At 43.9% G+C, this 12680-nt stretch overlaps 1 protein-coding gene across 2 annotated transcripts in view; it reads right to left on the bottom strand.

Moving 5' to 3' along the window:
- Window positions 1-6324: 6324 nt before the first annotated feature.
- The window catches only part of LOC111978167 (high-affinity choline transporter 1), a 7443-nt gene continuing 1087 nt past the window's right edge, over window positions 6325-12680 (bottom strand). The window contains exons 3-10 of one of the 2 annotated variants that reach the window (XM_024008086.2): window positions 11172-11265; window positions 10053-10166; window positions 9807-9962; window positions 9532-9680; window positions 9259-9402; window positions 8961-9114; window positions 7867-8084; window positions 6325-7514 (exon numbers count right to left, since the gene is read on the bottom strand). In XM_024008086.2, coding sequence (XP_023863854.1) covers window positions 6861-7514; window positions 7867-8084; window positions 8961-9114; window positions 9259-9402; window positions 9532-9680; window positions 9807-9962; window positions 10053-10166; window positions 11172-11265 — 1683 coding nt within the window. In that variant the 3' untranslated portion in view covers window positions 6325-6860. Of the gene's footprint in view, window positions 7515-7866; window positions 8085-8960; window positions 9115-9258; window positions 9403-9531; window positions 9681-9806; window positions 9963-10052; window positions 10167-11171; window positions 11284-12680 lie in introns of those variants that run through there. The other variant, XM_024008079.3, reaches the window with a different exon arrangement.

The following is a 12680-nucleotide window of genomic DNA, read 5'->3' on the forward strand; positions in this document are numbered from 1 at the left end:
ATGGGAGAGGCAGGATTTACAGTGAGATCTGCGTCAGAAATAGAACTGACTTCTATTTTAGCCCTTGGCAACGCAGATGCTCGTTGCCGCGTGCGAGCAGTGTGGGTGATATAATTGATGATATAGATTTCTACATTTATTTTGCAACGCTCGCCCACGCAGCGTGAGCGGTGTAGTCAGCCTGTAAGTCATACAATTAATGGCAGCATTCAAAGAGCTTGATGTAAAATGCTTTTGAACTTGTCTCAACTCCTCTCTTTGGCTTGTCACCAGGGCTTCCTAATGAGTCCTAGACATGATGATTTGATTAGATTTATATGATTCCAGAAGAGGAATAGATAGGTTTGAGTGGTATCCAAGAGTGTATCAAACGTGTGTGTGTGTGTGTGTGATTGGAAGATTTTTACACCAGAGCTTCCACCACATCTTTACGAACAGTTCCTCCATTAGACAGAATAAGTCATGAGCTGTGCTGCAGGGCTGTGTGTGTGCGTGTGTTTGTTTGTGTGTGTGTGTGTGTGTGTGTGTGTGCGTGCGTGCATGTGTGTGAGAGAGAGAGATAAAGTGTGTAAATGTCTGTGAGAGAGAGATACATTGTGTGGGACAACTCAAAGGGAATTCTCTGTTACTTCAAACAGGGAGGAAACTTCAGTGAGAACAAATTGAGAACCTCAAGGCCTGGGGCTCAGCCTGCAGTCTTCTCCATGATGTAAAGAGAGAGTTGGAGAGGGAGAGAGAGAGAGAGATAGAGAGAGAGAAGAAGGAGAAATCTCACATGCCACTGTTGCCTGTCTGGGAGTTCAATCTGAGGATTGTGACAACAAACATATTAATCATGTTGGGAGTCACTAATCCAGAGGACCAGATAGTGTAAATGAAAGAAACATGAAAGACTGAATGTGTCTTTAATGCACTACTAAACAGAATAGGGTGCAACTTCAGATTAGCCCCAAGCCTTATTGAGATAATGATACAGGCTCAGGTGGTAAAGGGATGTGACATCATGAGGTGACATGACATCACAACCATCTCAGGCTCGTCACCTGGAGACAGATCATATTTCTCAACAGAGCTTGTTCCGACACTTACACTAACAATATATATAATGACATTATTTATAATGAATAATGGCATGTATATCCAATGTCATTCCATTGTGTTAGTCCATTAGGTGCATGCATAGGCGTGAGTAATACCACTGTGATGTTAGCCTGAATGGTATGTAAAGAGAAGTGGAGTCCAATGTTTATCAGTATTTCCCAAACACCAGTATTACATTGAGACCAACACATGCACACAAGCTCACACCATCAGACACACTCACCACCCACTGTCTCTGTGTTTAATTATCCTGACGGAAAGGTGCGACCTTGGGTTTCCCAGTCCTCTGTGATGAGTTCATGATCGAGGGGTGGCGGGGAGAACAAACACACAGTCTGTCTCTATTTCATACTCCAACCAACGTTCATGAAATGAATGAGTCAACTGGATCAGGAGTCAGACAGGGTCAGGGCATGGGAGGAGGTCTTGTATTCAGACCAGGTCAGGTGTGTCAGTGTACTTTATGATCTGGTTTGGCATCACAGTAGGCTGTCGAGTGTGTATGTGTGTGCGCGTGTGCGTGTGCGTGTGTGAGTTTGGCAGGCTGTCAGATGTGTGTGGGATTGACCAGTAGAGTGTTTAATCTGGGGTTCTGGAGAGAGTCATCAATCAATAACCATCACTGCTGTCAAACCTGCCAACACACACACACACACTCTCAGTATATTGGCATATCAGCAGAGAAATCAGATTGAGGTATGTCTGTCTTTTCACTGTTCACTAAAGGGTAGGTTTGATGCCCTGAACGGAGATCACCGAGGTAGGGAACTTATGAATAAAAAGAACTCACTGGAGCCGAATAGATAGTTTAGAGAGAAAAGGGAAGACCATGGGGCATCAAATTGTTAGTCAGTCTCGCTTAAAGCGTTGCGCTACCCAGAGATATAGAAACAGTCAGTCAGTACTCTCTTTATACTAGCTGTGTACAGATAAAGCTCTCACAACACTGATTATATAGTGCATTCGGAAAGTATTCAGACCCATTGACTTTTTCCACATTTTGTTATGTTACAGCCTTATTCTAAAATTGATTAAGTAAAAATGTTCCTCAGCAATCTACACACAATACCCCATAATGACAAAGCGAAAACAGGTTTTTAGAAAACCTTATTTACATAAACCAGACCCTTTGCTATGAGACTAGAAATTGAGCTCAGGTGCATCCTGTTTCCATTGATCATCCTTGAGATGTCTCTACAACTGGATTGGAGTCCATCTGTGGTAAATTCAATCGATTGGACATGATTTGGAAAAGCACACACCTGTCTATATAAGGTCCTACAGTTGACAGTGCATGTCAGAGCAAAAACCAAGCCATGAGGTTGAAGGAATTGTCCGCAGAGCTCCGAGACAGGATTGTGTCAAGGCACAGATTTGGGGAACGGTACCAAAACATTCTGCAGCATTGAAGGTCCCCAAGAACACAGTGGCCTCCATAATTCTTAAATGGAAGAAGTTTGGAACCCCCAAGACTCTTCCTAGAGCTGGCCGCCCAGCCAAACTGAGCAATCGGGGGAGAAGGAACTTGGTCAGGGAGGTGACCAAGAACCCAATGGTCACTCTGACTGAGATCCAGAGTTCCTCTGTGGAGATGGGAGAACCTTCCAGAAGGACAACCATCTCTGGAGCACTCCACCAATCAGGCCTTTTATGGTAGAGTGGCCAGACGGAAGCCACTCCTCAGTAAAAGGCACATGACAGCCCGCTTGGAGTTCGCCAAAAGGCAACTAAAGGACTTTCCGACCATGAGAAACAAGATTCTCTGGTCTGATGAAACCAAGATGAAACTCTTTGGCCTGAATGCCAAGAGTCACGTCTGGAGGAAACCTGGCACCATCCCTACGGTGAAGCATGGTGGTGGCAGCATCATGCTGTGGGGATGTTTTTCAGCGACAGGGACTGAGAGACTTGTCAGGATCGAGGGAAAGATGAACGGAACAAATTACAGAGAGATCCTTGATGAAAACCTGCTCCAGAGCGCTCAGGACCTCAGACTGGGGCGAAGGTTCACCTTCCAACAGGACAACACCCTAATAACAGCCAAGACAATGCAGGAGTGGCTTCGGGACAAGTCTCTGAATGTCCCTGAGTGGCCCAGCCAAAGCCTGGACTTGAACCCGATCGAACATCTCTGGAGAGACCTAAAAATAGCTATTCAGAGACGCTCCCCATCCAACCTGACAGAGCTTGAGAGGATCTGCAGAGAAGAATGGGAGAAACTACCCAAATACAGGTGTGCCAAGCTTGTAGCGCCATACCCAAGAAGACTCAAGGCTGTAATCACTGCCAAAGGTGCATCAGCAAAGTACTGAGTAAAGGGTCTGAATACTTATGTAAATGTAATATTTACGTTTTTGTTTTGTCATTATGGAGTATTATGTGTAGATTGAAAAAAACTATTTGATCCATTTTAGAATAACGCTGTAACGTAACAAAATGTGGAAAAAGGCAAGGGGTCTGACAACTTTCCAAATGTAATATGTATGTATGTAATATATAACACGAATGAAAGACAAATGATCAATAAGCTAAATAATATAATTTATTTACCTCACATATTCATCACCATCATTTTTATGGACACTGCATAAATAATAAATAAATTCTTAGCTTTTATTTCTCCTCACCAAAATCATTTCTAACGTTGCATTAAAAAGTATGTTCCATTTGTTCATATGCTGACTTTGTTGGTATATACAGTACATGTATCACACAAAAATATACATTGCCATTTACAACATAGAAGCACATTTAGTATAGCCAGTCGAGCAACTGACATGATTATGTTTCTTATTCTTTAGTTTAAACAATGATATTTTTTCCAGTGATAAAAGATTAAACAGCACAGAGTCAGTCTCCTTGGTGAAGGAGAGGAGACTTTACATCCACATTTTGTACAGATTGCCTGGACACACAAATCCACTCTGACACTTAGAATAGCATCAGACCAGCTCCCAATACTACCCAAATTAAGGCCATAATTCAACAGATTCAAACTATAACTTAAGACTGTAAACACCAGGAGACTTTACCAGCAAATACAGTAAGAGGAGTCAACCAGAGAACAGAAATACTCAACAACATCAAGTAACAACTGCAATTTCCATCACAATCAGTTTTCTGATTGTTTTCTCTGACCAACGTTTTGGTCAACAGACCTTCCTCAGTGTTCACCCATCAAACTGTAATAACTGTGATAACAGATAGGTAGCTAATTCACTCAGCATAGGACCAGCTCTGCTTCCAATCACTACAACCACTGACACCAAAACAACCAGTGCTGTTATTTTCCTGTCTCAGCTCATAACCAGCTAAAAAACACTAATCAAATGTCCTCAGGGCAGATGGACAGAGTGGACAGAGCAGAATTTAATTGATCCTGCCAACGGGTTATTGATACGATCCCTGGAGGGGCAATCACAACTCAGCCTCCACAAGCCCCCCTGCCGCTCTGCAGTCAATGACAGTTTAGAGGGGAACAAACCATCATGGGGCCACTCTCAAATGGCACCTTATTACCTATATACACTACACTTTAGTGCACTACCCAACCTTATGTGGCTCTGGCCAAAAGTAGTGCACTACGTAGGTAATAGGGTGTAATTTCAGGAAGCAGATTACCTAAAGCCACAGCTAGGTCCAATTTCAATCAGTACACCCATTAATAAAGCATTAAAGGCTTGTTCACCTATATTACTAACACATACTGTAGTTTCTCAGTAAAACCTGGCACTTATAATCTGATATAGGACTGTGAAATAAAGCAAGCGTTCCCCTCCAACACAACAACACAGTACTGAACTTCTACACCTGCAGAGAGGAACATTTTGGCACATGGACAACATGGAACAGAATTTGGGTTTGTCTTTTCAGCCCTGTTCAAATCCAGTTACTATGAAAATAATGTTAGTACTGAATATTTTAACCTGTACCTGGTGATTGTGTGTAAATTGGATTAAGAGCGCACAATTTAAAAAGAGCTTGAAATCTATTTGTTCTCAATAATTAAAAAACAATCAACGGTTTTGAATGACTGATATTCATATCTAGGTCTATGTACAGCATGGACTCTAAAATCATTATTGCTCTATTAGTGAATTAATTATAAGTAAACTAGGAAATAATTGAAAGATTACCTTCCGACACACATACCTAATGGAAATGAATTTGCACAAACACACACAAACGCACAAACACACAAACACACAGACACACACTTAAATATTGCACTATTCTCATCACCCTCTGGGCTGGCGTCCCTCTCAGACCTCCCTAGTGAGACAGACAGACAGTTATCTGTAAACTCTTGTGGACAGATATCTGCGCGTGAACCATAGAATCTTTTGTGAAGGGATTGGATGCATTGGACAACAAGCAGCAGTAGTTCCAGTGTTTGGGTTTTCGTCACTGGTTATTTGAATGTATCAGGAAAAGGGAAAAGGCGGTGCCTAAACTGCTTCGCTTCTACTGCTTCGCATGTGTGCTTTGGCTTCGCAAACCGAAAACTCTCAATTTCTAACACATATAGACCCAGAATTTAACCACGCAGCTGAAATTACGTAAGATTTAAATTCTGGGTTAACCAAGATCAGTTATACTTACCTTTACATAAACTCAATTTACTGTAGCAGCACTGAAAACCGAAAACTAAAATGGCGGTGGTGTTTGCTTTACAGACAGTGGTTGATATGATGAGAACACGAGGGGGTTGGATGGCTAGATGGACCCTTTCCCTCTCTCCTCTGGACCTCAACAAACAGCTGTCGATTAACGATGACTTTGATGAAGAATCTTCAGATCAACCTAATTAATTAGTCTTCTTTCTGATGTAATATTCACAGAAGTCACATCTCCTAATGAATTCTTCTCCGTACTGTATGACAGGAGCCGTCTGGTGTTGTTTACATCCCACTGTATCCGGCGTTGGTTTATACATCTGAGCTGAGTTACATTGTGGGAATAAGCTAATAGAGAACGATGTGTTTTTTATCATACTTTCCTTTAGTAAATAATGTGTGCATTCATGGATATTTGAACAAAACGTCTTGTAATGTTTAATTAACTCAATGAGGAAGTGTGTGTGTGTGTGTGTGTGTGTGTGTGTGTGTGTGTGTGTGTGTGTGTGTGTGTGTGTGTGTGTGTGTGTGTGTGTGTGTGTGTGTGTGTGTGTGTGTGTGTGTGTGTGTGTGGGGGTTGTGTGGGTGTGTGTGTGTGTGTTGTGTGTGTGTGTGTGTGTGTGTGTGTGTGTGTGTACCTGTGGAGGATCCTATGAGGACAGAGGGGACAGCCATGACCAGGCACTGAAATCAGAAAACTAAAATGGCGGTGGTGTTTGATTTACAGAGAGTCAGTCAGTGGTTGATATGATGAGAACACGAGGGGGTTGGATGGCTAGACAGACCTGCTCTGGGTCTCAGTAAAGGCTCCATATCAGGGCTGGCTAACCCTTCTGTTGGAGAGCTATTGGGACATGCAGGCTTTTTCTCCAGCCCTACTATAGCACACCTGGTTAAGCTGTTTAAGATCCTGTTGAGCAGCTGATTAATAACATCAGGTATGTTAGAGCAGGAGCAAAGATCTGCAGGATGGTATCTCTCCTGGAAGGCTGGCCACCCCTGACCTTGGCTCTACTTGGTTCTGGGTCCAGGTCTGGCTCTGGGTCTTGGTCCAGGTCTTTACTTCCTGGTCTCTACTTCCTGGTCTCTACTTCCTGGTCTCTACTTCCTGGTCTCTACTTCCTGGTCTCTACTTCCTGGTCTCTACTCATGGTCGTTGTTTAAGGACTCGGGGCTGGACTCCTCATCGTCACTGAGAGCCTCTGTGTTAGTAAATGTCCCGGCCAGTGCGTTGCTGAGGCGCGTTTTGACCGGCGCCATCTCCGACAGGATGATGTTGTCACTACTGACCAGCGTGGTCTTGTCCATGATCTCCTTACTGTGTTTGGACACCACCGCATCCATGAAGTCATACTTATGAGACAGAGTCCCAGACTCAAACAGGTACTTGAGCAGGTAGGAGAAGGCCACGTTACCCAGGAAGGAGGCCAGCATGGAGACCGTTTTAAAGGGGAAGCGCTGCTGGATGAAGTACTCCACGTCTCCAGTCAGGTGGTGGATCTTCTCCTGTTGCACCCAGCCGGGGTAGTAGATAAAGGGGGGTAGTTTGAGGTAGGGCTCCCCTCCGCCGATACGCAGCAGCAGCCCGAAGACGTAGCCGGCCACCGAGCCGTACGTGTTGGTTCCCTTGATGAAGAGCACGCTGAGCAGCTGGGGGAAGATGATAACATASACCAGGTCGGAGCTCAGGTACCACAGGCCATACACGGTCCCCGTTAGCAACGCCATTGCGGTGGCAAGAGCGCCGAACACAAAGATGGTGATACGCATCACCCACACGATCTCACGGTCTGTCGCCTATTGGGGAGGAAGGAGAAGGAGGAAAAAGCCTGTTTCAGTTTTTCTATTTTCTGAAAATGTCTATTTTCGTTAATCTCTCTTCGGTTTAATGTACAAATAACCTGCATGAACATTTTTCATAAAACAGTGTAGTTTCTGTTAGATATTAGTTTGTGACACAAACCAGCATATTGAATAATTAGATTTGAATATCTGGCTGTGACTTATTCACAGAAGGCCCCAGCACTGGACAAAAACTTCCTGGAATCTTTATGACTGAATTATTTACTGAAAAAGCATTATATTCAGAAACAGAAACAGCACTTTAGTGTTGAATTTTTGCATCTATATGTGTGGTGTGTGAACTCACAGATTGTCTGAAGGCCAGCTGGTAGATGTTTCTGGCGAACATGGAACTGGCAGATAGAATGGAGGAGTCAGCTGATGACATCACAGCAGCAGACACCGCTCCCAGACCAAAGAAGGAGATCCAGGATGGGCACAAGTGCTGCAGCACGATGGGCAGGATCATATCTGATTGGTCCTTCTCTTTGGGAGGAATTGCCCCATATGTAGTCTGGTTCCAGTCTGGGAAAGACAACAGTCACAGCTAGTAGTTTACATACTTTTAGACCAAAATGTATATGGGCAGGCTTTATAAAAGGTATATGTCCAGGGGTACTCAAATCCGTACAGCACATGTGTTTGAATCTGGCTGTTATGTAATATCTCTAGTTTAGAAGCCATATAAAGACACTATTGTAAACATTTAATCAGCGATGACAGGGACTGCATGTCTCTCCACAGAGGAATAAATCATCAGTCCATCAGAACATATCTGAGTACCTTATCTCCCCCTCCATTCTTCCACTCTCCCCTTCCCCGTCTCCTCACTCATCCGTGACACCTACTCTCAGTCATACCCTCAGTCCGTCTCTCACTCGCTCTCTATCTCTTTCGCGCTCTCTCTTTCTCTCTCTCACTCTCTCTCCCTCCCCCCTTCCCTCTCTCCTCTGGACCTCAACAAACATCTGTTGATTAACGATGACTTGATGAAGAATCTAATTAATTAGTCTTCCTTCTGATGTAATATTCACAGAAGTCACATCTCCTAATGAATTCTTCTCTGTGTTGTATGACAGGGGCAGTCTGGTGTTGTTTACATCCCACTGTATCCTGCCTGTTGGTTTATACATCTGAGCTGCGCTACATTGTGGGAACAAGCTAATAGAGAACGATGTGTTTTTGTATCATACTTTCCTTTAGTAAATAATGTGTGCATTCATTAACTCAATGAGGAAGTGTTTGTGTGTGTGTTTGTGTTGCGAAACGACTGTGTGGTGTGGTGTGTGTGTGTGTGGTGTGTGTGTGTGGTGTGTGTGTGTGTGTGTGTGTGGTGGTTGTTGTGGTGTGTGTGTGTGTGTGGTGTGTGTCTGTGCGCTGTGTTCAGTGTGGTTATGGTACCTGTGGAGGCTCCTATAGCTCCTATGAGAACGGAGGGGACAGCCATGACCAGGCAGCCTGCGGCAGCAATAAAGGACAGTACCTGGGCGTAGGTAGCTGAAGAGGCAGAGAGAACCCGTTGAAAATACACCTGCCACGGTATCCCCCCCAACATCTAGGGCCAGAAACACCACAGTCAATACACACAATACAAAACAAACCAACACACAGCTTTATAGTGAATACATACTCCAAACCTAACCATAATTACATTATAGTCAATAGAATTTGCTGATAATTATAATGACTGATGATATACCAGAAGACAGAAGTTGTCGATCCACATCCAGGTGTCTGCTGAGTCTATCTTACCCAGCCAGGGTGTCTGGTACACAGCCTCTTTAGCTGTCAGACTGATGCTTGACACGGCTGGGTTGGACAGAGCAAATGGCACACTGACCCACTGAGAGAGACAGACAGACAGCGAGAGAAAGACAGAGATGAAATAAAGGTGAATTGCCTTTCTTCCGGATTGTGGAGCTTGGCAAATCAGTACATTTTTCCAGGCAAATTCCAGTGCTGTTGGACTCACCAGTCCCAGGAAGATACAGAAGAGTTGGACCACGTCAGTGTAGGCTACAGAGTACAGCCCTCCCACCAGGGTGTAGAAGATAGCTATTAGGGCTGAGATCACCACTGACATGTTGATGTCAATGTCCACGATCACACTCAGAGTAGCTCCTAGACAAAACACATGGACATGCACACATACACAATCAGCTGCCATTTTCCATGAAGATTTTTCATTTTAATTGATGATGTTGAAATTGAATTGTCCACAACCCTGACTCTCAGACTGTGGCCTACCCAGCGCTGACAAGATGGCAGCGGACCAGAAAATCTCCCCCATAAGCGCCGGAATGAAGAGCAGCCCCCCCATACGCTTCCCGTATATCTGCTGGAACGGGTCCAGCATGGTGACGTATCCCCGGGAGCGCATGGGCTTGGCGAAGAACAGGCCACCTGGAGCACGAGAGAGACACATCATTAAGGAACTTCGGTCACTAAAGTAGAAGACAGAAAGTGTTGAACATGAATTTATCATGTTCTTACCTACTACCAGACTGAGGGCGTATCCGAAGGGAGCCTGTGCCCAGGCCAGGCCGAAGTCAGGCAGGTAGACATACTCCGCCGTCCCGTTGATGTAGCCGCCGCCCACCCATGTAGCTGGAGGAGAGGGTCATCACAGTTCAAGATACAAATATGTAACACACATTATTTAGCCTTGCACACACAAACAAAACATATGACATGGTTGAATTGTTTTTATAATGTTATGTTTTCCATAGATTTCATTTTAGAGCCACAACGTACGAATAAATTGTACAATCAATGTCTTACAATCAAATATATTGATAATATTTGGTATATTGGTAACGTTTAATATTTAGTCAATACATCACAGAGCGTTAATAATCTAGATGTTGTGCCACGTTAATAAATCGAATTAATTAATATAAAATGCTGAGTTAATATCAAAAAGTTCACGTAGATCAATTATTTTCATGAGCATTTCTCTAACTCGCGGAAAATAAATAATTGATGACTTTTCGCTCCTAAACAAGCCCGTAACTCCAGGGTCTGTTATTAAAATAGCATCAAAGACATTAGTTAGAAAACGCTCTGGGTCTTTCATGAACTCTTGCGTCAATTAATGTTGCTCTCATCAAAAACAGGGCTTTAATTCTGCCAATGATGCTAGGGGGATTTAAAATAGCCTGTCAATATATTGTGTTCTCCAATTCGATAGAAACAGCTGTCGTCGTCGATGTTTAGGTATTTGATTTTTGCCAGTGCCTATTGTAACAATTGGTGGGAACGTGGGTAAAACCAGTCCGGTGCTAGTCTGACTGAGCACCGGAAAAACAGTCAGCGGCATCTGTCTTTATACGTCAGTTGTCATTCCGTCATGTGAGGAACATGACTGATTTAAATTCCCCCATCTAAAGTTGACAGCGGAAATATTTGAGCAAACAAGGTACTATATGCCTCTCCAACAACAGGGCTGGGGTAAATTCAGTTTTTATTTCAGTCAATTTAGCAAGAAGAGTATTTTATACATGATTTCAAAACAACCGTATAGACAACAATGAGATATTTTAAATTCAAAACTGAATTAGCCCCATGCCCCAACCCAGCCTCTCCAGGCAGTTGAACCAGGTCACAACTCACCGGTCATAGTGAATCCACCGACAAACAACCCAATGTCCCTCCCGCCCACCATGATGGTTTCACTGCGGTCCTGGCCCTCCGACACCCCAGAGTTCTTGTTCTTCCACGCGGCCCATATCCCCACGTGTCAGACGTTATCCTGCATGGACGGGGCCCATGTTATCACCAGATTAATAAATATATATAATTGTTAATACACGCCAACACTGGATGTAGCAAGACAGGGCCGTCTATGGACATTCTAACCGCCCACTTGTCTCAATATTCACATCGACGCGTAAAAAGCATAGTGCTTCATTCGCTCAATTGGCACCTGTGTGAACGTCAATCACCGCTAAATGAAACCTGTGAGTTAACCATTCCAACGCGGGTGTTTATAAGAACATCTTTCCCCTGGGTGTGGCGTCATGCCCATTCCCAATGATATGCTATTTCTGTCCTTCCCCTGGGAGACCTTCACTGGCCTGCCTCTCCTCGTCTACCAACCTGTCAACCTTAGTTGATAAACAACCCACCCCCCTTTCCTTTCAAGTCTTTCACAGCCTCTGACCCCCCCACCCTCTTTCTCTCTCAGCCCCCAACTGTGTATAACAACACCGGGAGAATTACGCACGGGTGGCGTGGATTACGTTGAGTTCTAACATTTTTCCTTCTTGGAAAGTCAGTTGACGCACTTTTAGAACCACCCGCCGACGTACATTGAAGAGACAACTCTAAGGTAAGGAGAAACCCAGTGCCCTTGGATGGGGCACTACCCTCGTCTCCAACAGTTGTCTTTACATGTATTTTGTTTCAGATGGTTATTAATTAACTGTAGCCAAACTATGTCGACTCAGATTTAATTAATTACAGAGAAATAGCCATGAGCTGAAGTGGCAGGTGTATGTGAAAGAGTGGCGATCTTTGAAAGGAAGTCGATGTTACTGCTTTAGCAGCTCCGAAAACCCTGCCTTCAGGCAGGAATTATACCTGAAGTGCTTCTTTGATTTTGTTGATGTGACAGAAAGAGACCCATCCCGTTAGAATGTCTGGGATCTCTGCACTATATTTTTCTGTCTGGGCGCGGCTCCGGGATGCGTTATGCTATTTTACGCACATTATCAAACCTTATTGTTTAACCCATAATCATTATTCGGTTGTATATGACATGGTCAACTTGTGTGAAATCAAACAGTTCACAAAATCTTCAACAAGGGAGTAATAAAAAGAAGAGCCACATGTCAAATAGTATTGTAAGCCTATACATTTTTCAAATTATTATTAATCAGCACAATGAAGCAATAACACATTTAAAGCTGTTGTTTTAAGAAGATAAGGTTTGATTGTGTCTGATGACTTGCTTCTTCACGGGGAGTGGCTAGGTGGCTTCTGTTCTTCCACCTCTCATCCCTGCAGCAGGTCTCAATGAAAGCCGTTACTCGCACAAAACTAATCACGGCAGTGGAAGAGGATGGCCGTCCACGCCGAGGGGATCGTGGCTATAGTGATCTTCTACTTGCTGATTCTGGG

This window comes from Salvelinus sp. IW2-2015, linkage group LG2 (genome assembly GCF_002910315.2).
Source record: "Salvelinus sp. IW2-2015 linkage group LG2, ASM291031v2, whole genome shotgun sequence".
In the NCBI taxonomy this organism is placed as follows: domain Eukaryota; kingdom Metazoa; phylum Chordata; class Actinopteri; order Salmoniformes; family Salmonidae; genus Salvelinus; species Salvelinus sp. IW2-2015.